At 43.5% G+C, this 23,309-nt stretch overlaps 1 protein-coding gene across 1 annotated transcript in view; it reads right to left on the reverse strand.

The window, feature by feature from the left end:
- ccdc102a (coiled-coil domain containing 102A) overlaps positions 1–23,309 on the reverse strand; it is a 51,784-nt gene that overhangs the window by 22,770 nt on the left and 5,705 nt on the right. Inside the window, 4 exon segments of the mRNA XM_030724085.1 lie at positions 12,260–12,465; positions 14,636–14,760; positions 17,083–17,193; positions 18,492–18,733. Of these exon segments, the coding sequence (XP_030579945.1) occupies positions 12,260–12,465; positions 14,636–14,760; positions 17,083–17,193; positions 18,492–18,733 (684 nt within the window).

Consider the following 23,309-nt stretch of genomic DNA (forward strand, 5'->3'; position numbering starts at 1 on the left):
GATTTCCCGCTTGATAATTAATGGTAATTAACACAATGCTCAAGCATAAGTGCTGGCATGTTGCCAGCCACTTACGTAACGTTTTAAGGCCGCAAAGACAGTTGCACAATAAATCAGGGCTAATATGGAAAGTGACTAAATCATTTTAATAATAATCGGGGGTTTTTGTCGATTATAATGTGTTTGTGATCGTTTGGAGTCAATATTGCTATTAAAATCAAATTTCACATTTCCTTGAATGTGGCCTGCTAACACCCCTGGGTGTACACTATGGCTGCTGGTGTCGCTAGGTTCACGTTTCTCAGAGTCACCAACAACAAGAGTTTGTTCCTCGGTGGGTGTGTTGCCAAGTGTAGAAAACGGATAGAGAATGGGTTAGTCACCCAGCCAGCCTGCTTTCCCAGCTGCTCAGGATCTGCTGGGGAAGCTAACAGTGTTTAAGCTACCTTGGTCTTCACCGACTACAGGGGCCTCACTAGCTACCGAATTTTCAGAGTGCTGAGCTGAGTCTCCAATTTACTGAGCCTGGCCTTCGAAGCTACATGTATTACAAGTATCTTTTCTTGTAAAGGAGGCCGTGGGAGTAACTAAACATCTGACACAGAGCAGGAAAGTGCAGGAGGGACGGGAGAAGAAGCTATGCTGCTAGTGACTTGGCTAAGAGCTAAGCTAAGCTCACTTCCCAAAAACCACACTGAGTGAAAATGTGAATATAATTAACAGGTAATTCAGCAAAGAATATCAGGTAAAAATTATTTATAACTCGTTAAATTTAATTGAACAAAATCAAAATGACTTCAATAATTATTTCAAACACAATTACCTGTCATGTTCAGCTGTAGTCCGTGTTGTAGTGCTGTGGTGTGTCCCGATCTTCTGGATCAAACCACGTATGGGAGGAGGGGGGTGGATGGCATGATGTCTATATTTTTTTTTAAATATTTGTATAAGATTCATTGACTTTAAATATTATGAATTAATAATGCATATTAAAACACATTATGCTAAAAAAGAAAAAAAAGAAAGTAGGACATTTAAAAAAAAAAAATGCATTCATGGTGGAGCTTGTCTTTTCCTTGATGGAACCAATCACAAGCTCCAGTCTTGGAGTTGCCTGCTAAGTTTCTCCCAGGCCTGAAGCCAGTCTATTAGGATTACCGAAGAGGATTCAGCAGCACACTTCTGACGTTGCTGTTTTTTTGGATTAATTTTTATGAAGCCTTGAAGTTTTTCTGCAAATAAACGCCTACACAGAAAGGATTATGATATTAATTTGAAGCAGAAACAGAACTTTAAAGGGATTTTCAGCACCAGCATTGTCAAGACATGACATCATCAAACAGTAAGTTGTTAATATGCAAGATATGTGTTAGCTTATGTTATGTAGAAGTGCTGCTCTATTGACTGTTTATATGGAGTGGACATTATGTACTTTAATTCTACATGATGTCTATTTTTTTTTTTTTTAACATAAATCTTGCCACATATTTAATAACTGGGTGCTATGCCAGTCTAATGAAATCATTTTTATCAAAATCAGTCATTGAACAGTTGGCATACTGCGCATTTGTGACATTGAGCTTTTAAGGGTCATGACTGCTGTTTGTGGTCTTGACGTGTGCCATGTCAGTATCTCAGAAAATTAGAATATTAACACCAATACAAAAAAGGATTTTTAGAAATGTTGGCCAACTGAAATGTATGAACATGAAAAGTATGAGCATGTACAACATGCAACACTTAGTTGGGGCTCCTTTTGTCTGGATTACTGCAGCAATGCGGCCTGGCATGGAGTCGATCAGTCTGTGGCACTGCTCAGGTGTTATGAGAGCCCAGGTTGCTCTGATAGTGGCCTTCAGCTCTTCTGAATTGTTGGGTCTGGCGTATCACATCTTCCTCTTCACAATTGCCCATAGATGGGGTTTAAGCGAATGGGGTTAAGTTTAGGCAAGTTTACTGGCCAATTAAGAGCAGGGATACCATGGTCCTTAAAGCAGGTACTGGTAGCTTTGGCACTGTGTGCAGGTGCCAAGTCCTGTTGGAAAATGAAATCTGCATCTCCATAAAGTTGGTCAGCAGCAGGAAGCACGAAGTGCTCTAAAACTTCCTGGTAGACGGCTGCATTGACCTTTGACCTCAGAAAAACACAGTGGACCAACAGCAGCAGATGACATGGCACCCCAAACCATCACTGACTGTGGAAACTTTACACTGGACCACAAACAACATGGATTCTGTGCCTCTCTTCTCTTCCTCCAGACTCTGGGACCTTGATTTCCAAAGGAAATGCAACATGGACTTTGATCAGAGAACATAACTTTGGAGCACTCAGCAGCAGGTCCAGTCCTTTTGTCTTTAGCCCAGGCGAGAGGCTTCTGACGCCGTCTCTTGTTCAAGAGTGGCTTGACACGAGGACTGCGACAGCTGAAACCATGTCTGCATACGTCTGTGTTTGGTGGTTCTTGAAGCACTGACTCCAGCTGCAGTCCACTCTTTGTGAATCTCCCCCTCATTTTTGAATGGGTTTGTTCCACAATCCTCTCCAGGGTGCGGTTATCACTGTTGCTTATACACTTTTTTTCTTCCACATTTTTTCCTTCCCTTCGTTTCTCTATTAATGTGCTTGTACACAGAGCTTTGTGAACAGCCAGCCTCTTTAGCAATGACCTTTTGTGTCTTGCCCTCCTTGTGCAAAGTGTCAAAGGTCATCTTTTGGACAACTGTCAAGTCAGCAGTCTTCCCCATGATTGTGTAGCTTACAGAATTAGACTGAGAGACCATTTAAAGGCCTTTGCAGGTTGTTTTGAGTTAATTAGCTGTTTGGAGTATGGCACCAGGTGTTTTCAATATTGAACTTTTTCATAATATTGAATACTGAATTTGTTTTTTTGTTTTTTTATTAATTGTCAGTTATAATAATCAAAATTAAAAGAAACAAACATTTGAAAATATCCGTCTGTGAAATGAATGAATATAACATACAAATTTTACTTTTTGAATGGAAACTACTGAAATAAATCAACTTTTTCATGATATTTTAATTTTATGATCACCACCTGTATATCAGTAGCTCACTTTGACACTCCAGGGTTCTAGCTAGCAGTTGATCACCTAGCAGTGCACAATGCTGATGCTGTCCTGCGCTGGGCTGGGCTGAGAATTTATCCAGTTAGATATCAGGATTATTCTATTCCTGCAATTAGCAGGAATAGTTAATAATTAATAGTTAATTTAAAATGTAATTATTGTAAACTTACCTTGAGATCTGAACTTGCTGAAGCTCCAGGCAGCTTGGAATTCAGGATTTTTAAATGTCACTCAAATTAGAGTTTTTACTCAGAAACTCTTAGGGGAAAAATTTTTTCTTTGTCTTTAATGAGTTTTCTGACATGTTACGGGTGCCTGCCGTTTAGTTTCTCTCTCTCTCTCTCTCTCTCTCCCTCCCGCAGGGGCGTCTCCTCCTAATCAGGGCTGCAGGATAAAGGGAGGCAATGTAGGAGGTGGCAGGAGAGAGGAGTGTGGTGGCGAAGCAGTCTGCGGAGTTGGTGGTTTGAGCAGCTGTAGAGTCGTGTGTCTGTGGGTTGACTGCAGACGTACTCCGGGGTTCTGGAGGTGTTAGGGTGGTTGCTTTGGCGGCCAGGGCCAGTGTGCTCCAACACGTTCCTGTTTTTTTTCTGGTCCCCTAACAAGTTTGTGGCGTCTCCCGTTTGGAGATTGTTTTGTGTTTTTCCCTTGTAGGTTTCTCATCTCCCGTTTGGAGATTGTTTTGAGTTGTAGTGGTTTTCAGTTTATTTCGCTTAAATAAACTTATTTATTCGGGGAGGCCCCCACCCATAAAAATAAACACCACATAGGCAGGTAAACACCGTCCCTAGGCTCTGGAGAGGGCATCGGCCACCACATTGTCACACCCCTTTCTTGTGTTTTACAAGAGGGCCCACCTCATCAACCGCTGGTTATGGTGTACATGCGGGATAAAAAAAACCAACGGGTTGTGGTCGGTATGCACTACGACAGGTTGTGGGTGGAACCAACATACACCTCGAATTGTTTGTAATGCTAACAGCAGGGCAAGAGTTTCCTTCTCGATGGTAGAATACCTGGCTTGGTGTTTATTAAACTTCCGCGAAAAGTAGCAAACAGGATGACTAATCCCATGCTCATCATCCTGCAGCAGCACAGCACCGACACCCACGTCACTAGCATCCACCTCGAGTTCAAAGGGCTTGGCGAAATCAGGGGCGGCTAAAGTCAGGTGAGTTAGATAAAAGAGTTTTAACGCTCTCAAAGGCGTGCTGGCAGCTGTCATCCCACAGGAATGATCGCTTCGGGCTGCACAGGCGGGTGAGCGGAGGCAACCACCTGTGAGAAGTTCTACAGAAGCCTCTGTAGTAACTAGCCATGCCTAAAAACCTCCGCAACTCGCCGCGTAGTGTTCGGCACTGGGAATGCGAGAATGGCAACCACTTACCGTCCAGGGGGCGCACTTGTCCCCGCCCGACCACCTTGCCTAGGTAGGTTATGGTGGCTTTGCCAAACTCACACTTTGTGAAGTTGAGTGTTAGAGAAGCATCTGTTAAGCGCTGGAATACTCCTTTCGAGGATTGAACGTGTGGAGCACACTGGCCCCTGGCCGCCAAAGCAACCATTCTAACACCTCCAGAACCCACGGAGGACGTCTGCAGTCAACCACAGACACACGGACTCTACAGCTGCTCAAACCACCAACTCCGCAGACTGCTTCGCCACCACACTCCTCTCTCCCCGTGCCGCCTCCTACATTGCCTCCCTTTATCCTGCAGCCTGATTAGGAGGAGACACCCCTGCGGGAGGGAGAGAGAGAGAGAGAGACAAACAAAACGGCAGGCAGCCGTAGCAGGCATCACATAGCAACACTTGGTACAAATTCTACATAGTAAACAATCTATTAAAAAAAATCTAGTATGTATGCCTCTTTGTATTTTTTACTTTTTTTAACATATCCTGTGATTAGGAAGCTGGTAAAGCTGACTACTTTCTTGTACCTTTCATTTGAAAATGAAGGATTTTGGACATATTTGTAGACAACACTAACACTGATTATTTGTATTTGGCAATTATAAAATTTTTAATGGTATGCTCTTTTTTTTATATACAAGCCCTCTATTTTTTGTTTAAATAACCTAAAAAAAAAAAAAAAAACCCCTCAAACAAATCTTGGAATATAGAAATTGAACCCTAATTTTCAATACTGTTACTATAAAATACAATATTCAATATATAACAAATTAATAAAGTAAATTTTAATAGCCAGCAAATAATAAAGAACGCTATGCTCAATTTGTATGTTAACCCTAGCTAAATGCTAACTTAGCTAAATGCTAACTTTGTTGCTTGTGATGAAATTCCTAATAAATGAAAGTAGTCTACTGGCATTCAGTTGAACACACAAACTAAAGTTACTAATTGATACACATCTATTATATATTAGATTGCATTTTGCCTGACTGACAGCCTTTAAAGCAACAGATTTGTTATATTTAACAAAAAAAGAGGAGGTACACATTTTTGACAGAAAAATTATAGTCATATTGGGGACATGTTCTATATGTATGTTAACCCTAGCTGAATGCTAACTTAGCTAAATGCTAACTTAGCTAAATGCTAATGTTATTGTTTGTGATACAGTTCCTAAGAAATAAAAGTAGTCCGCTAGTTTTCGATTGTACACTCAAAGTTACAAATAAATTCAAATCTATTATATATTAGATTGTATTTTCCTTGACTGACAACTTTTAAAAACTACAGGTTTGTTATATTTTACCAAAGGAGGAGGTAACACATTTTTGTCAGAAAATTTATAGTCAAATCGGGGACATGAATTATGTAGTTCCATACACTTCCACAAGGGGCACTGTGTCAGATTATACACAAATTGAGTGGGGGGGTAGTGAGGGGTGGGGGGGTGTACACACTTTTACACAAAGAATCTGAAAAAAGTCACTTTTTGGGACAATGGAGATTTTAGAGGCGAAATGCATGTTGGAGCTTGTAGAATACGATTATAATGGAATCAGATTGGGGACGGTGATTTTTGTCCCAATTGGAAAGCCGTCCCCAATCAACTGGTGTGTATTCTGAAAAATGTCCCCTATTTTAGTCTAAGTCAACACACACACACACACACACACACACACACACACACACACACACACACACACACACACACACACCACACACACACACACACAGAGTTTTCAATGCCTAGAATAGCCACAGGAAGAAACATGAAGTCCAAAGCATCAGAGTCAGTAACAGGAGACACGGAGGCCTTTTTTCCACCGACCCGGGTGCCAGTGCTCGAACCGTTTAGCGTTTTTTCCACCGCGAACACACCCAGTGATCGTCCGCAAGCTAGCTGGTCTGGAACCAAGGGCGTAGGAAGGAGTTTACTAATGGGGGGGGACACATATCGGAAACCTGACAGATTGTTAAATACTCGGAGCAAAGCATAAAAAATGCTATTTGATCTTTTACTTTCTTCTTTTTCAAATGTTTCTTGGAAAAATAGTGTTGTGTACACCTATATTATTGCATGTATAATTTACACACACACACACACACACACACACACACACACACACACACCACACACACACACACACACACATATATGTTTTATAATCATAAGACGTGGACAAACCACCAACCAAAATGGCTTGAGTCTTTTATGAAGCGTATGACCATGTCATTCCAGGCTGTAGGGCTTACTTTATCAGCTGGCCGCACTGGTACTAGTACAAAGGAGTATTAGGGACACATTGAGAAAAAAAATAAATTGTGCATTTTGAGAATAAATTCAACATTTTGAGAAAAAAGTCGAAATATGCAGATTAAAGTTGTTTCAAGTCAAACACCTGCACAAGCACGTCTGTCATCCCCTCCAGGATGTCTTGTACTATGAGTTAGTGAAACTACACTTTAGAATTGGTTTTAGTAACAAGGAAATGATTTCTCTTTAGTACATGAACACGATGTAGTGATAAGTATGAGGACGTTAAAGAGAGAGTGCAGAAAGCTGCATCTGCAACGGTTAGATGGAAGGACGGCTGCACCTTCGTACAGCACAGAGGGGACATGTAGAACCACAAGACACAATACACAGCTGATCAAGCTGTTTCTACCCAAAGGGCATTTTGTAGAGAGTAGCAGCTGTGCCCGTTATTTGACTTAAAATGACGACTTTGACTATTTGACTTTATTCTCAAAAATGCACAAAATGATTTCTTTTTTCTCAATGTGGCCCTCACACTCCTTCATATACTAGCAAGCTAAATATTTCAGTAGCACAAAAACAATTTAGTAACGCACAGAAGTGCAAAGTTTGATATGTTTATTGGTCGAAAACATTTAATAATGGTCAAAAATGCATTATGTAGGCTGCCTGGCAACAGAGCTGGTTCTTTAATTAAACAACGTTCTGACATGAAGGAATCCTCACAGATAATGTAATGAAACTAATTATTCACTTTTTAACTTTTTAATATCAACCTTAAGTTAAAAAAAAACAGCTATTAAAATATGCCTATTCAGTTTGAAACTCTAATAAATCAAATAAATATAATAAAAATAATAATAACCAAAAGAAATAAATAAAAGTGATACCTCTCACATTTAATAGACAAGCTGTGTGCCTCTTTACAGCCCTGCATTCAGCCAAACAAAAGGTTAAAAACATTGGTCTAAGCAGAAGAGCCAAAATGATTTTTCTGCCTTTCATTTGAAATTCATTCAATTGACTTCTTGTTTCTGACTCCTGCTGCTGTTCTCCGGCTCCCAAACACTCGGAGCCGTTCAGAGGGGGCGGGGGAGCGCAGTGGCATGAAGCTATGTTGCACCGGTTTCTCTACGCCTATGTCTGGAACCGAGAATGCGTGACGCAAGCGGCAGAAGGGCGTGACTCTGCCATCTCAACATCAAGTTTTCTACCATATTTACAGGTGTATTACAGGAGAAAAGCGAAGCGATTTTCACTGCTGTGAATTAGGTTACACAGAGGAGTTCACGGTCCACTCAGTGACTGCAAGGTGAAACTTTTTTTCACCTGACTGCATTTCAACCATTTAAAACCACTGCTGATTATTCCTCCGTATTCTCTGTCTTCCTGTTTTAGCTGACTGGTTAAACCTCTTTGATTAGCATTATTTTTGTTACCAAGCCATCGTGAGTCACTGCAGACTTGTTCTTTAAATCAAATTTGAACTCTAAATAAGCGGATCTTTCCCTTCACACGTGGCTTACACTCGCAGACTGTATCAGGGTTTATTTGCTGTGAAATTTTGAGGAAAACCTAAATAAACTCTCGTGGGAGCTGTTTGGTGTATCAGCTGATCTATTTTCTATCTTCCAGATGTTTCTTTGAGCAGACCATCCATCCAGCTGAACTCTGGGATGCGCGCATGTCTTTTTTCTAAATGACATCGACACCCGAGGCCCGACCTGACCACTGATCCCACCACTTACACACATCGGGAGATGTTGGCTGGAGGCGGCCTGCTGTGTGGTGATGATGATGTCAGACTTCATCTTGTATTCTTCATGTTATGTATCAGGTCTTCAGAGTTCTTAGCCTTTGGAGTTGTGAGTCTTTGTGTGTTAGTTTATTCGTTTCCCCCGTATCCCTCTCGTATCTTGTCAAGCATTTGTCTCCATATTGTTTCTCTTTCACATTACTTCCTGCTTTATTTTGATAGTCATTTGTCTCTTGTGCCTTGTTTTTAGTTTACTTCCACATGTCTCGTTATCTGATCTAGTTCAGGTGTGTTTTGTTCCCCAGGTGTTTCCACTCTGCCCTCATTACCTTCTGAGTATATAAGCTTCCTGTGTCTGTGTCTCCAGCCTGTTTATTGGTCTCTTAGTCTGCACTCTGGTGAGCTTTCCTGCTGATTTGTTCCTCTGGAGCTCAGGAAGAGTTTGGACTTCAGTTGGTTCCACGTAAAGGTTGTTTTTTGTTAAATCCTGCATTTGGGCCATACTGGCCACAATCATAACACATTCTGACTCAAACTGGACTTTCTTTCAGCATCTTAGGCCTTATTTAAACATGTTGACAAAGTGAGTGTTTCACGCCCTTGGGAATAGACCAGGTGTGATCAGATAAAGGTTCAGCTGTGATCGATCATTGATTGGATTGTTTCACACCTCAGACTGACTCAAGAATTGTCTTTTCATCCAGTATCACACAGTGCTCACAAGAATCACCTTAATCTATTTCAGCTGTGTACTCTGTACAGAGGTCTTTACACCGGCTGCCAGTTAGTTAATTTTAATATTTTAATGTTCGTCTTTAAGGCCCTGCGTGGTCTGAGAGCTCAGATAAGCTGAGAAGCAGCTCGAGCCCTCGGGTCAGCCCCGGCCCCTCCACAGATAAAGCCGGCTGAATCATAACCAACAAAAAGCTTCAAAAGTCTCTCACCTTAATTACTGTTTTATTTCATTCCTGCTTCTTTTATTGAGTTCTGTTTGGTGGGTTTAATGATTTTCTCTTAATTATTATTTTGTGTTATTTAGTGGTTTTAATTCCTGGGTTTTATCATTTTTACAGACCTACTGTTGGTGTTAGCTGCCTTCTTACTGGATTTCTACTTCATTATTTAAATGATTATTTTTTTTTTACCATCTTTACTGTGTTTTGTTTGTTTGGGTTTTTTATTGGTGATTGCTTTTCTTAATTATTTTACTAACTCACTTGCTTACATCTGTCAGACGAGGAAGCAATTCCCTCTGTAAATCAGTGCGATTCTACACGCCTGCTGGTAGTCGCCCACTTTGGATCACCAGTGTCGAAGTCACTGAAGTCATTGACATCTGAAGGTCTCTGGTCTCAACGACGCTGCTGCTTCCTGTGTGGATCATCTGTATAACGCCGTGGCTGCAGCCTCAGTGGTCGCCTACACTCTGTGCAGCACATTTTACCTGGAATGAAATCGGCCAAGCTCTCCTGCTTGCCTGGTTGCTGATACGTTCTGACCTTAAAGGATGTTTCCTCCATTGCACCTCAACCTACCTCCTGCTCATCTGTCCGCCTCACCGTGGAGAAGGTGAAAAAACACGACAGCTAACGAACACGATCTGCGATGGGACGATCCTGTTGACTCTGGGTGTTTTTCAGTCAGGTTTGTTACACTTTGACCTGTGAAACGAAGCGTCCCTGCACCCAAATCTGTGTGTGTGTGTGTGTGTGTGTGTGTGTGTGTGTGTGTGTGTGTGCGCTGCAGCAGTCACACAAAGAAGTAGAAGAGTCTCAGCATCACACACCACACAGGAGATTAAACACACACACAGCTGAAATGATAATCAACACACACTGTCCACACAACAAATACAGTTCTGCCCTCTCAACCCCATTATTCGTGTGTGTGTGTGTGTGTGTGTTGCAGTAGTGACAGTGAACATCAATCTGCACTGTAGTAGTGATGCCCACAGCCTTGACTGTGGTTGAAAACGATTCTGCTATCTATCTGTGTGTGTGTGTGTGTGTGTGTGTTCGTTCTAATTCGCTGTCTGGATCAATACTGTGGTTTTAACACAAAACACAAGCAATCTTTCTTTTTTTGAAAAGACACCCACACACACACACACACACACACACACCCACACACACACACACACACACCACACACACACAGATCGTATCAGTGTGCATTCGCTGGTGTGGAATTTTAATCCTCGTTTCTGGTTTATTGTAATTCAGAAAACTTCGAGAGAACAAAACTCCGAGAACCGGAAACTCCGAAAGGCCGGTTGAGGTGGGAATTTTGTTGTAGTCGCTGAAAGGATTGAAGACGGGAAAAGGCAGCTGCTGGCGGTGGAAATAAATCCCCCGCGGTGGGTAAAATGTTCCTACCAAACACAGAAGAAAGCCAGTGGCTGCATGTGACCTGCGTCAGCCACAGGGGAAACACAACTGTGAGATTTTTCCACTGTGTTGTGCCTCCAGTTTTTTCCTGACCCACAGTCTGCCTAAGTAACATCTCCAGACTCGTTCTGGATGTAGGCAACACATTTTAATCCTTACAGGAGGAAGGCACTTGTCCTCTTTTTAGCTACTCAAGAGAATCAACCGGATGAGGCGGCCGCATCGCATCAACCGTCGCAGCAGACCCAGATGAACTCTGACCTGAGGCTCGACCGTCAAAGAAATCTTTCCTCTTTTTCATTGATCACTTAATTAATCAGCTGTATTTGAGGCGACCAACAAAGGAAAATGTGGCAGAAAACGGATGACTGTTTGTCTGCCTTTAAAGACCCCCGGACCAAAGGGTACCCATTACGGGTACGGTATTTTATCTCACTGCGACCTTCCATCTTCTTCTTGAAATAAATGAAAGGCAGCTGAAATTTCTTTGTCTTCTTACAAACATGAATTTCATTTTCTTTCTATCTCCAAACCTTTGAAAACCATTAAATGGTCCTGCAGCTGCTCTTCTGCCTGCTAATGGATTTCCTTTAGAGGGCGACAGGTTAACCTCCATGTATTCCATGATGGACAATAATCATCCCTTAAAAGACAAACTGATGTCTCAGAAAGTCATGAATTTTTCACTAAACTCTGTTTTATCTCCCAATTCACTCAGAAAAACTGGAGCACAGACTTCTTGGAGGGTCATGAAGTCATTAAGCTTTGATCAACTATTATTTTATTTTCTTTAGTTTTATGATTTTTGTTTTCAGTCTGTTATTTCTCTTCTCAGCATTATTAAAGACAAGAAATCAAGGCTATAACTATAAAATCTCTGAAAAACAAACTGAAAAAAAATTATTTTATGCACCATTTCTGTGTAAAAGAACCACACACACACACACACACACACACACACACACACACACACACCTTAAAATAGATGACTCATCTATTTTTACATCTGTGGTGTGGATTTCCACAGTGGTAGAGAAACATAAATGACCTGAAATAAATAGTGAAAACTCCCACAGAAAGTTCTGCACAGAGATAGATGGAAAACACGACACCGCTAACTCAGATCTCACACACCTGGATGTGTGCAGCACAGGTGAACTCAGCCCTGGCACAAAGCAAGGGAAAAGGAAACACAGAGGGAAGTTAACACACTGAAAGCCCCATGAGGAACAAAAAGCAGGAAGTTCAGACACAGACAGAAGTGGGATGCAGTCACGTTGGACATAGGAGGCACATGGAAAAGGAAGACACTCAGGAGTCCTATAAGAGCACAAGGCCATGACACCGTGATGTCCCACCCACCTTGTTCCTCTCGAACAGCTCGCTCTGGATGGCCTTGAGGTCGGTGTCAAGCGCAGAGGCGGCCTGCCGGCGTTGCTTGGCTAATTGCTCCTCCAGGTCTTCAACTTGAGCTCGGAGTTTCTTGTTGTCCCTCTCCAGACCCAGTTTCTCCGTCTCCAGGCGCTCTCTACGCCCCCACTCTGCAGCGTTCTCCACCTGCAGAGCCGCTCCATCTGCCCGAGACACGCAGCGACCAACACCATTAGATTTCACAAACAAACGGTGGTGGAAGCAGAATGGACACTGATGGCTCCATAGCAAGCTGCACCCATAGACTTCTACAGGTGGGTGGTGACGCAGACACACCTGTGTCACCATCCACCTGTCAGTCATAGAGGCCACGACCCTCATAATGCAAGCTTTAAGCCTTATCCAATTTAAACAGGTGAGTCATAGACACCCCCCCCCCACCCCCACCGCCCCCGTACAGCTGTTATGAAGGGGGAAATTATCCACAGAGGCCAAAGCAGTTTCTGTATCAGCTGTAAACATGTTTATTTCTGCTGGAAAGAGTCTATGGGGACTGACTCACTGCTGCCTCTGCTGGACTGCAGGGGAACTGCAGCTTGGTGCTCCAGTTTTTGGCTCTATTTTTTTAGCCCAAGGTTGGACCTCATAGTACCATATCACCCTAACAGAGCACTTCACTCTCAGACTGCTGGCTTACTTGTGGTTCCTAGGACACTTCAGAGTAGAATGGGAGGCAGAGCCTTCAGCTTTCAGGCCCCTCTTCTGTGGAACCAGCTTCCAGCTTGGATTCAGGAGACAGACACCCTCTCTATTTTTAAGATTAGGCTTAAAACTTTCCTTTATGATCAAGCTTATAGTTAGGGCTGGATCAGGTGACCCTGAACCCTCCCTTAGTTATGCTGCTATAGGCCTAGGCTGCTGGGGGGTTCTTCCTGTTAAAAGGGAGTTTTTCCTTCCCACTGTCACCAAGTGCTTGATTGGTGATTTTGGCTGTTGGGTTTTCTCTGTGATTATTGTAGGGTGTTTACCTTACAATATAAAGCACTTAAATACAAGTGAACTGAATTTAAACTTGCTAATTTCATTTCTGTAGAGGAGCATGTCACAAACAGTGTAGTCCTCGGTGTGTACTGTGGCAGATATTCAATGCAGAAGAAGCTTTTAAAATTTAATTCAAAATAATCTGAGTTGCCAGTCTGAGAATAACATTTGGCTGATTTCAGTGACGATGCTCTCTGATAAATAGCAGCTCCAGTATCGGCTCCCTCGCTTCACATTCTGTGTTGGTGTTAACAGCATGTGCAGAATTACAGGCTCAGAAGTAAGTACATTATGTAGGCATATACCAGTTAGCCATGTAGCGCTCTATGCCTGTTAATGAAGTGGTGTGTGGTTTAGGTTCAGGCTGATTCATGAGCCAGTCGTGATCGTAAGGCTTTGTTAGCGTCTGATCAAACAAGGCCAACACAAAGAGAGAATTTGTCTCTCAAACTCTGAAGGATTGAACTGAGCTGCAGAAACTTTATATCCCATCTCTCTTATACCTCTAAATCCTCACAAAGAGGGTTTTCTTCCCCCAAAGGAATACACAAAGATTGCTTTTATTTATTTAGCCATAAAATAGCCTTCTGTGGAGTAAGACAGACTATACTGCAGGCACCACGGTGGAGTAGAAGGGTGCTTGCATAGTTGGTGCACTTTAGTGTTGAGTCTCCATGGATGAGTCCACACAGACCCTCGCACTCACCGGCTGATGTCACTCAGACTCCAGCTGAGTCACCAACACTGTAACACACCATAAGCTGTAAGGTTAGGCAACACAGACTCAGAGCCTGAACCTCTTGAACCAGTCATGCTAACCAAAGGAAAAACCTCTAAATGGTCAGTTTTATAAACAGAGAAGCAAAAGCAGCTTGAGTGGTCATATGAAAGGACAACTCCTCAAACCTGTTCGATAAACTACCCACCAAAGAGCGGACACCCGAGGACGCTGATCAGCCAGCTCCAGCCATCAGAAAGATGATGTTACAAAGACCTGAATCCAGCCTGAGTCCCTACAAAGCAGCTCTAAAAGGTTCTGATCGGTCCCGTGAGTTTGGGTGAACTCGTGTGTTTTCCAGCTGGTTGTGAAGTGGCTCTGATCACACATCTACACAGTGTGTGGTTTACTGTCGGGGCCATTTTTTTAAAATCTAAACAGCAAGTCTGTGCTGTTTCTGTATGAGGAGTCTGCAGATGTTGCAGAGCAGGAGAAGTCCTTTCACTTCTACACCACATTTAGACGTGGAGGCTGTCTGTCTGTGTCTCTGTGATCAAATCGGAAAAAGTCGTCTTTATTGGCTTTCCACTTCTGTCAGGGTTACCCGCGTCTCCTCACCTCAGCTCGTAGTTCAGCCAGCTTCTTGTCCATGTTGGTTCGAGCTCCCAGCTCATCCTCTAAGTCCTCGGAGATGCGGCCGAGTTCATCCTGGTGCATCTCCTTCAGCAGGTTTCAGCTGCAGGATGTCAGACAGAGGACAGAAAACAGCAATCAGAGGCCTGGGTCTTTCACCTCTATCATTTTGTCTTTTAGTGATTTTCAGGAATTAAACCCTCTAAGCGTCCCATCATTCAAACGGATGTTAGAAAGTGGTGTTGAAATAAATCATCCATTGGTGGAAACAGTGAAACATAAAACGTCATCAGTCGATGGCTCATCTTTAAGCCGTCTGACATTTGGTGTTATCTGTAAACTTTTAGGAGGAGACGCGTTTCTTTAAATGCGGACACTTCTTGAGACGCCTCCTGTGATCTTGAGGGATCTGAAACAACATGTGTGGAGATAAGCGTGACCCAATCTCCTCCACCATCCCCTCTCATCCCTCCTCAGTCCTATCTCCTCATCTCTGCCTGCGCCTCATCTCATCCGCCTCCTCCAACCTGCAGCACTTCACCCTATCCCGCTTCAGTCTGCATCTTCGAACCTGCTTATCTTCAAACCCCGTCATCTTCATCATCATCTACACCTCTCTCACATCTTCTGGCCCACCCCCACCCCCGTCTATTCTCCCTTTAGTGCTTTTATCAAAATCATTTTGTCACTGTGAAGTTGTTTCATGAGACCTGCTCTCTTCAGGCCTGCACTGCCCCCAAGTGGTTGAACAAAGACAAAGCACTGATTAGTTCTCCTCAGCATTAATCACACCTGTAACGTACCTATAATCATCCTGATTTTCATACTGTGCTTATACATTGATCCGATCAATGAGGGATGTGTATACAGCAGGGCTGCTGCAGCTCACTCCCAAATAAATATCAGAAAAATTTCACTGGCAGGGGGGGCCATTGAGGCATCTGGCACCTGCTTTAAAGCCTGTCTGATAAATTACTTTTTAATAAATGTTGCCGAAATGATTTATAAAATCCTACTTTCTGTCTTTCAGTCAATTCCAAAGTTTTTAAAAGCGTTTTTTTTTTTTAATGTATTTTTAGTTGAATACATTTATTTCTTTGTGAGGACTCTGAAACATACAAAGGTTTTATGGTGTGTGTGTCTGTGGGTGTGAGCGTGGCTGCAGGGTTTAGGGTAGCTGATTACGTTCCTCTGCTGGTATTTGTGCTCTCTGGCTTTTCACACGGTCGTGCTGCTGGGCAGGCGGTACAGGTGCTTTCGGGCCGGTACCGCCGGGTTCAGGAACAATGTCGAGCGACTGCACCGAACAGGCTGCGCGGTCCCCAGAGTGACCGGCTTGGTTCAGTGTGATCGGTGCGTGAGGTTAGATGGTACAGATGTGCTCACATCTCCCACCACAGCAATAAAGGTGCAACTTCAGGTATGAAAGTGGAACAACTCCTGACAGAAGCAACCTTTTAAACACAGAACTCAGAAACACTGTGGACTTACTAAACCATAAAAAACTATTTCTTTCAGCTTTAATTTGAATTCAAATAACAAAACCGAATGAATAAATAAATGAAGTGAAGCTGCTGCAGATGGAGGTGTTCAGACTCAGAAGAAGGACGCTGAGAGGCAAAGTGAGAGAATTACTGCAGATAAACAGAATGCAAAATAATCTTTTTTTAATCTTAATTTTGTTGTTTTAATAATCACCGGGAGCCAAAATTGTAAATGAAATTAAAATCTGATTAACTGCACCGCCTGCGAGGTAAAAAGTGCAGATTTATGTAAAAGAACAAAATGAAAGATTTATTATTTTGCTGTTCAGGATGCTTCATTAAATGCCTCATACTGCCAGCCGCTCTCATACTCACGCTGTGAAACAGGCTGTTTGGATTCATCTGCCTGACTAAATGTGATAAAGGCTAATGAAGTTATTCGTGGACTGTTCGGAGGCTTTATGTTGACCGTGCTGGAGGTAAAAAGGTGAAATGAGAGCGTGATTAAAGCAGTCAGTAAACCGTGCAGGTCCTGGCGTGGGCCCACAGCGACGCTGAGCCCTCATCTCACAGGAAGACCACCAGAATAATCAAACCGTGCAGTTTGTTTTGTGTTTGAATAATTTCCTGTTTTTCTAATCTTGCTCGTTGTGAATGTGGATCGGCTGTTGCTCCACTGGTTTTCTCTTTATTTGCTTTCTTGTTACATAAAATAAAGAAGGACAGCAGTGAAAAATGCCTCTTTTGTAAAATGCCAGATTAGTGATTACAGTGATTAATGAGCAGAACCGCAGAGCTCACATGTTCCTGTGTTTAAAGCAAAAACCTCTGGAGTCGTCTGTTAGCAGAAAAATCAGAGCGCACATGTTCCCTCAAACACGGGATGGTTGTCGGTGAAACCGGGGCCCGCTGTGTTCAGCCTGCCCCAGGTGTGTCTCACCTGTTTGAGAGCCTCCTGTTTGCTCTTGCTCAGCTCCTCATATTTCACTTTCCACTGACTGAGTTCAGCCTCCAGTCTCTCGATGCTCTTACTCAGAGCCAGCTTGTCTCTGCAGAGGAACCACAGACAGCATGAATAAGTCACACTACATTTCCCATTATTTATGCCCCACCTCGGCTGAGCTGTAAGGTCTGCCAGCTGCATGCTTCATTTGGTGGATGCAGACGGTAGAAAGAAAATAGTCCCCACAGAAAACTGCTCACAACGGGGTTAGTTTATCTAACGGGGCCGAGCGCCCATCAGGGCCACGAGAAGGCTGATGTCTCCCAAACTGAGCTCAAACCAAAGGCCCGGGGGCCAGAATGGGCCGATCTGTGGAGTGAAGGAGGGCATCAGTTTTTTTAACTGTGTTTTCATGTTTTACAGCTTTTCCTGCTGATAAAGACCTCCCCATTCATACTACACCAAAGTAATGACATAGCACATAAATAATGTTTTTAGTGTTTGTGTTTTTACCAAACTGTGTTTTCCACAGTAAAAAAATAAAGAGGCATTTTCTGCCAGTCAATGACCTACCAGAGCCTCTCCCATCATTGTACGCATTTATTTCTCACAATTTAAGCCCAAAGAATCGTGCCGATTTCTTCATCATGTAGAAAAACCCAGACCCAGATTTTAATTCCTCTGCAGGAGAATTTGAAATCTGTCTGCAGCATCCTGTAAAGCTTCACCCAGTCAACACTCATACCAACTTTCAGAGGAGTCGACCCAGGAATACGGGACCCGGTGTCGGATATAAAAATACAACTATAAAGACAGAGCAGCCTAATAATTCTGGGGGAAGGTACCACAGCCAGTGTGACCGATCGAACACGTTCGGCTGGTGTTTTGACGTGAGAGCTTCTTTATGCTTATTTTTTCCAGAGGAGACAAGAGAATGAAGACTTGACTGATGTGACTTCAGCACTGTCACTGAAACGTCCTTCAAATAAAAGTCTTCATTATTCAGACTTATGTTATTTTGAAGTACATTACTATCAGTACAGCTGTGGCTCGCCCATTAATTGTAAGGTTGGTAGTTTGATCCCTGGCTCCTCCAACATGCATGCCAAAGCACCCTTGGGCAAGAAACTGAACCCTGAGTTATCTCCAATGGGTGAATGAGGCTCGGAGTAAGAACGTAATATAACTATATAACCATTTGTGATGCATGGAGCAATGTATTTAGAGCAGGAAGTGCCGCAGCTGCATTTACCTTCTATGCACACACTGAGGCAGTTTAATCTGAGAGAATGTAACTGCATGTAAACACAAAGCTTCCCTGATGACAACATTATAAATGGAAGTTGTGTTTTTTCAGCCTTCATACTGATGCTTCTGCATCGCTCGGGACTTCCCGTCTCTTACTCTCGCTCTTTCAGCAGGACTTTCTGGGACTCATCCAGGCGAAGCTGCAGGGCGTTCAGTTTGCTTGAGTCCTCCTCCGCTGTCCCCATGTCCTCCCACAGCTGCCGGCTGCGTTCCTGCCGGCTCAGACAGGAAGACGAGCGCGAGCCGGCCGGGTTGATGCCGCCGCGGCCGTCCCAGGCCTCCTGAGCGTCGGCGCCCGGAGCTCGGGAGCGCAGGACTGAGTCGAGCAGCTCCAGGTCCTGACAGAGAGACAAAGACAGAGGAGAAAATGAGACGAGGAGGCCAGTTTGGTGGTCAAAAGGCTGAACTACACACAGATTTAATACTGACAGGCTACAAAACCCAGAGAAAGACAACAATTGTGTCTTTGCAGCGATATCATTCAGTTCATCCTCTAATCCACACAGATACTGCAGGGAAATACACACTGGCAGGAAAAGTGGTTTTAGTATCACAATTCATGAAAGAGACACTTTGGATGGAAAAATAAGAGGGATGCAGAATCTAATATACCGTTCACTGATGTTTGTCTGTTGTGTTAGCTTTTCATGAAGGAGCTGTCTCTCTGTGGAGCATCTCTGCAGTCTGCTGTGAAACTGATTCGGCTGCAGTTTTAAACGGAGCTTAAATGTGTTTTTTATGAAGCTATGATGGAAAATAACACGAAAAAAGCAGCAAATCTGTAACTGAAAGAAGTCACAGTACGAAGGTCAAATTTTGTCTGGCTTCATTAAAAACACTAAACACAGATCAGCTGACGCTCAGGCGGTCGTGTTATTCCTCTGTCGCCCCGAATCGAACCGTTTCACTGGACGGTTTTCTGAGGTCGCTGCCGGCATGCTCTCACAGCACAGCTCTGACTGGATTCTCCTGGCCAAACATTTTCACAGCGGACTTTTTAATGACCTGAACAGAAATTAATTTGGAAGCGTGGGGCTTTTCCTCCTCCCCGCACAGTAAATCTGTCCCCTTTGGCACTCAAACAGTAAAGATCTGAATGTTTCTCCTCCCCGTATCCTTCACAGCATCTGCCAGATGTAAAATAAAACTGCACGTCTCCCACAGGCTTCATAACTCTGCGTGTTTCTTTAAGATATCCATCACGCTACCTTCAGGAGCTCCTCAAAAGTAAGGAAATTCTGGCATGAAAGCCAAGAGCATTGCAGGTATTCGGCCATAAATTGAATCAGCTAAGATTTATTGAATCAGTGCCAATCAATCAAACTGATAGAACCATTAGACCAGGCGGTGGCAGCACTGAAGAAAAGAGGGGATTACCCGAATCAGCTGGATACAGGAGACCAGGAATGTCTCTATGAAACTACTTTCTAAGCCATTAAACAGATGATAATTCAGCCTCCATCTGTGTGATTTATCAATAACCAGACGTCATTTCCAGTCATTCATCTTTTGAGCTTAAGATTTTAATTCATCAGCTAAAAACTGTTTTTAGTCACAATATCAGGTCACAACATAGTTATCAGGGACAAAAATATTCTTGATTATTAATAATATCACAAGATATATCTCCTCAACTTTGTTTATTTGCTGAATTCAGTATTGCTCCTGCAAAGGCAGACGGTAACCCAGCTTCACCGGTAAGAATAACTGTCACTGATATATGCAGAGCTAGAAGCTAGAAGGTCCCGTGTTTGAATCCACCTTGGCCCGGGCCTTTCTGTGTGGAGTTCTCCCCGTGTCTGTGTGGGTACTCCAGCTTCCTCCCACAGTCCAAACACTGCAGTTAGTGGGGTCAGATCAACTGGTGACTCTAAACTGCCCATAAGTGTGAATGTGAGTGGCTGTCTGTCTCTCTGTGTTAGCCCTGCGACAGGCTGGCGACCTGTACAGGTGTACCCTCCCTCTCCCCTATCCAGCCCAGCAGTTTCTCCTGGTTCATGAAACACAGGAACTGAACGCTTTAAGCAGGTGTCACCTTCCTTTAGTCCCGCATAAAGACTGAGGCTGCAGTAGCTACTGAAAGAGAAAAGATGAACTGTACAGTACTGTGCTGGAACTGGACCTGATCATCCGATGGGCATTCAGGGCACGGGACCAGGAGCCCACACACAGTCGGGGGCCACCCAAGAAGCAGGAAACAAACCAATCAAGCAAATAAATGACCTCAATACAATTTCTTAACCTTTTAGTCTTGAAACCACATATTACTAAAAACGTGCCTATATATTTTTCAAAGTAAAATGATTTAGAGTCCTTACCTGCGCTCATTTCTCCCTCACCCTGCTGAGGGTAAGGCCTAGCTAGGTGGAGACAGTGCAGTAACATCCCAAACCAATGAAAGGAGGAGAAGTTGTTTAAGAAAATGAAAGAAGCAAAGAAGCTTTTATCGGCAGTGGAGGAAGACAGGAAACGGGGGAAAGATGCAGGGGAAGACACGCAAGCAGATTGGCAACAGGCCGGGACTCAAACCCGCGCCGCCTGCACCGCAACGCAGCATATGCTTGTGGTCGCCTGCTCCACCACTGCGCCACCCGGGCACCCCAGCCTTTTTGTTTAACAAAATCAGGATCAAAATGTTTGTGAATTTGTATTGTAAGAGTTACTTTTCATACAGAGACAATATAATTTTAATATCTGTATATATACACGGCATCTTCCTCTTCTTTCAGCTGCTCCCTTTAGGGAGCACAGTAGATCATATGCCTCCATCCCACCCTATCCCATGATCCTCCTCTGTCACACCAACCCTCTGCATGTCCTCCTTCTCTACATCCATCAACCTCCTCTGAGGTCTTCCTCTTTTCCTCCTGCCTGGCAGCTCCATCTTCCTCATCCTTTGTCCAGTATATCCACCCTCCCTCCTCTTCTCCAAATTGTCAGTACTGCAAACCCGTACCATGAACCGCAAATACTGAAAAATGGAAATTGTAGCAATGCTAAAATCTGCTCAACAGGACCTCAACAGGTCAACCTGGTATGCACCGAAGTAGCACACCCACCCACTCTGCATAGATCCATGTTTTAGACAGAGAGCTCTGGGCACAAAACACTAATTATCACAGTTTAATTATGGTATATGTACTGTACAAAGTTGAATACATTTCCCACATAAAGCTGATGCATGTGTGCATAACTCACACTGTAACCACCACCTGTTTGACCTGTTGTCCTCTGGCAGGAGCTGCATGTGCTTCAAAACTCAAATCATCTGACTAATGGAGGCGTTTTCCCCAGACGGCCTCTAAATGAACGCGTCTGAGAAAAACTGCAACCACAATATTTTTCTGCATTCACTGATTTACACACCACAGAGGAAAAGCACACAAGCTTGACATCTAGAGTTTTTATAACTAAACACTATTTAATTTATCAACAACTAGAAAAGCTTTTCACTTTCCATGCATTTTAACTTCTGTGCAGCAATGTAGCATCACCACAAAAAGGACCAACAGTAGACTTTACCTTAAAAAACAAAGAGCAGTTAGCAACCTCAGTGCAGGTTTCACACTTTGCAGAGCCACCTGGGGCCCAAATTAGACTCTTTGCTGAGCCCCGGGGCCACATGTTTGACAGCACCGCCCTTTGATCAAAGGTCAAACTCTGGAAAGAAAGCACCACAAATCCATCGAGGAAGACTCACTGAACAGCCGCAGACAGAAAAGACGCTTCGGATATGACGGTTATACACCTTTGGAATATTTTCACATCCACTAAGAGCTACAGTTTGGACTATTTAAGATGATGACAAACAATCCAGTGTGGATGACCATACACAAACAGCGTCACACATAAACTGTGTAGCGAAAAGCGACAGAACATCCTGGAGCACGCTCTTTCCAGACTACATGTTATCAATTCTGAAAGACGAGTTCAGCCAAATGGAAAACAGAGCTGTGATGCTGCTGCTGCCGTGACAGGTGATTCCCAACAGAGGGCCCCACTGTGCAGCACATGTCTGTAAGACAAAGCCACTGCCTCACATGTGGAAGCACTCAGTGAGTGAGAGCAGCAGAACAATGGAGGGAGACAGGAAATGAGGCTGAGCTGTGTGTGAGCAACAGTGAGCCACTGTTCCAAGACCACCTCTGCTGCCTGCTGACAGACACATAATCATGGTTTACATGCAACCCTACAGCCCAAACATGTGTGTGTGTGTGTGCGCAAAGAAACAGAGGGACCCACCGCCGCCATAAACAGCAGACAAACCGCAGAAATCTTGCGTTTGATTGCAGCCTTCAGTTTTTTCACGATCAACTTAGATCCAAGTTTAATGAACTCAAACCTACACGCATGGATGCAACAACACTCAGGAAGGCTGCGGTGCTTAAATGATGCTCTGATGATACTAAGGAGGCCGAAGGAGGCCAAAAATCATCCCTTACACCACGTTTCAAACTCAAGGCCAAACCTGTCCCACCGATCATTTCAGGTTCTCAAACACTGCAGTTTGTTAGCGACCTGCAGGTTTTTATGTGCAGCCAGTTTCACACCAGAAAGGTCAGCTGTATGGTGCAGGTGAAAACCTTAAATCAAAGATTGATTATTTGCCCCCACATTGCCAGGAACCGTGCAGGCATAACTGCAAAGCAACTTTATGCAACACCATCTGAGATATTGTCCAGACCTTGATGTGGTCCCAGCTTCTCACTGCGGCCTTTAGTAAAACTGATTTAGACCCCCAGGTTTGATGATTCTGTCCCATATGAAAACAAAGAAATCAAGTTATAAATGAGAGATGTGTGAGTGGATGGATGGGACAGCCTTTTTAATTCGGTCGCATGTTGCAGTGGGACGTGGGACAAAATGTGAGTGAAGGTGAAGGTGAAGGTTACTGTTGTCCTCAGTGAAAATCGG

Source organism: Archocentrus centrarchus, unplaced genomic scaffold (genome assembly GCF_007364275.1).
Source record: "Archocentrus centrarchus isolate MPI-CPG fArcCen1 unplaced genomic scaffold, fArcCen1 scaffold_32_ctg1, whole genome shotgun sequence".
In the NCBI taxonomy this organism is placed as follows: Eukaryota; Metazoa; Chordata; class Actinopteri; order Cichliformes; family Cichlidae; genus Archocentrus; species Archocentrus centrarchus.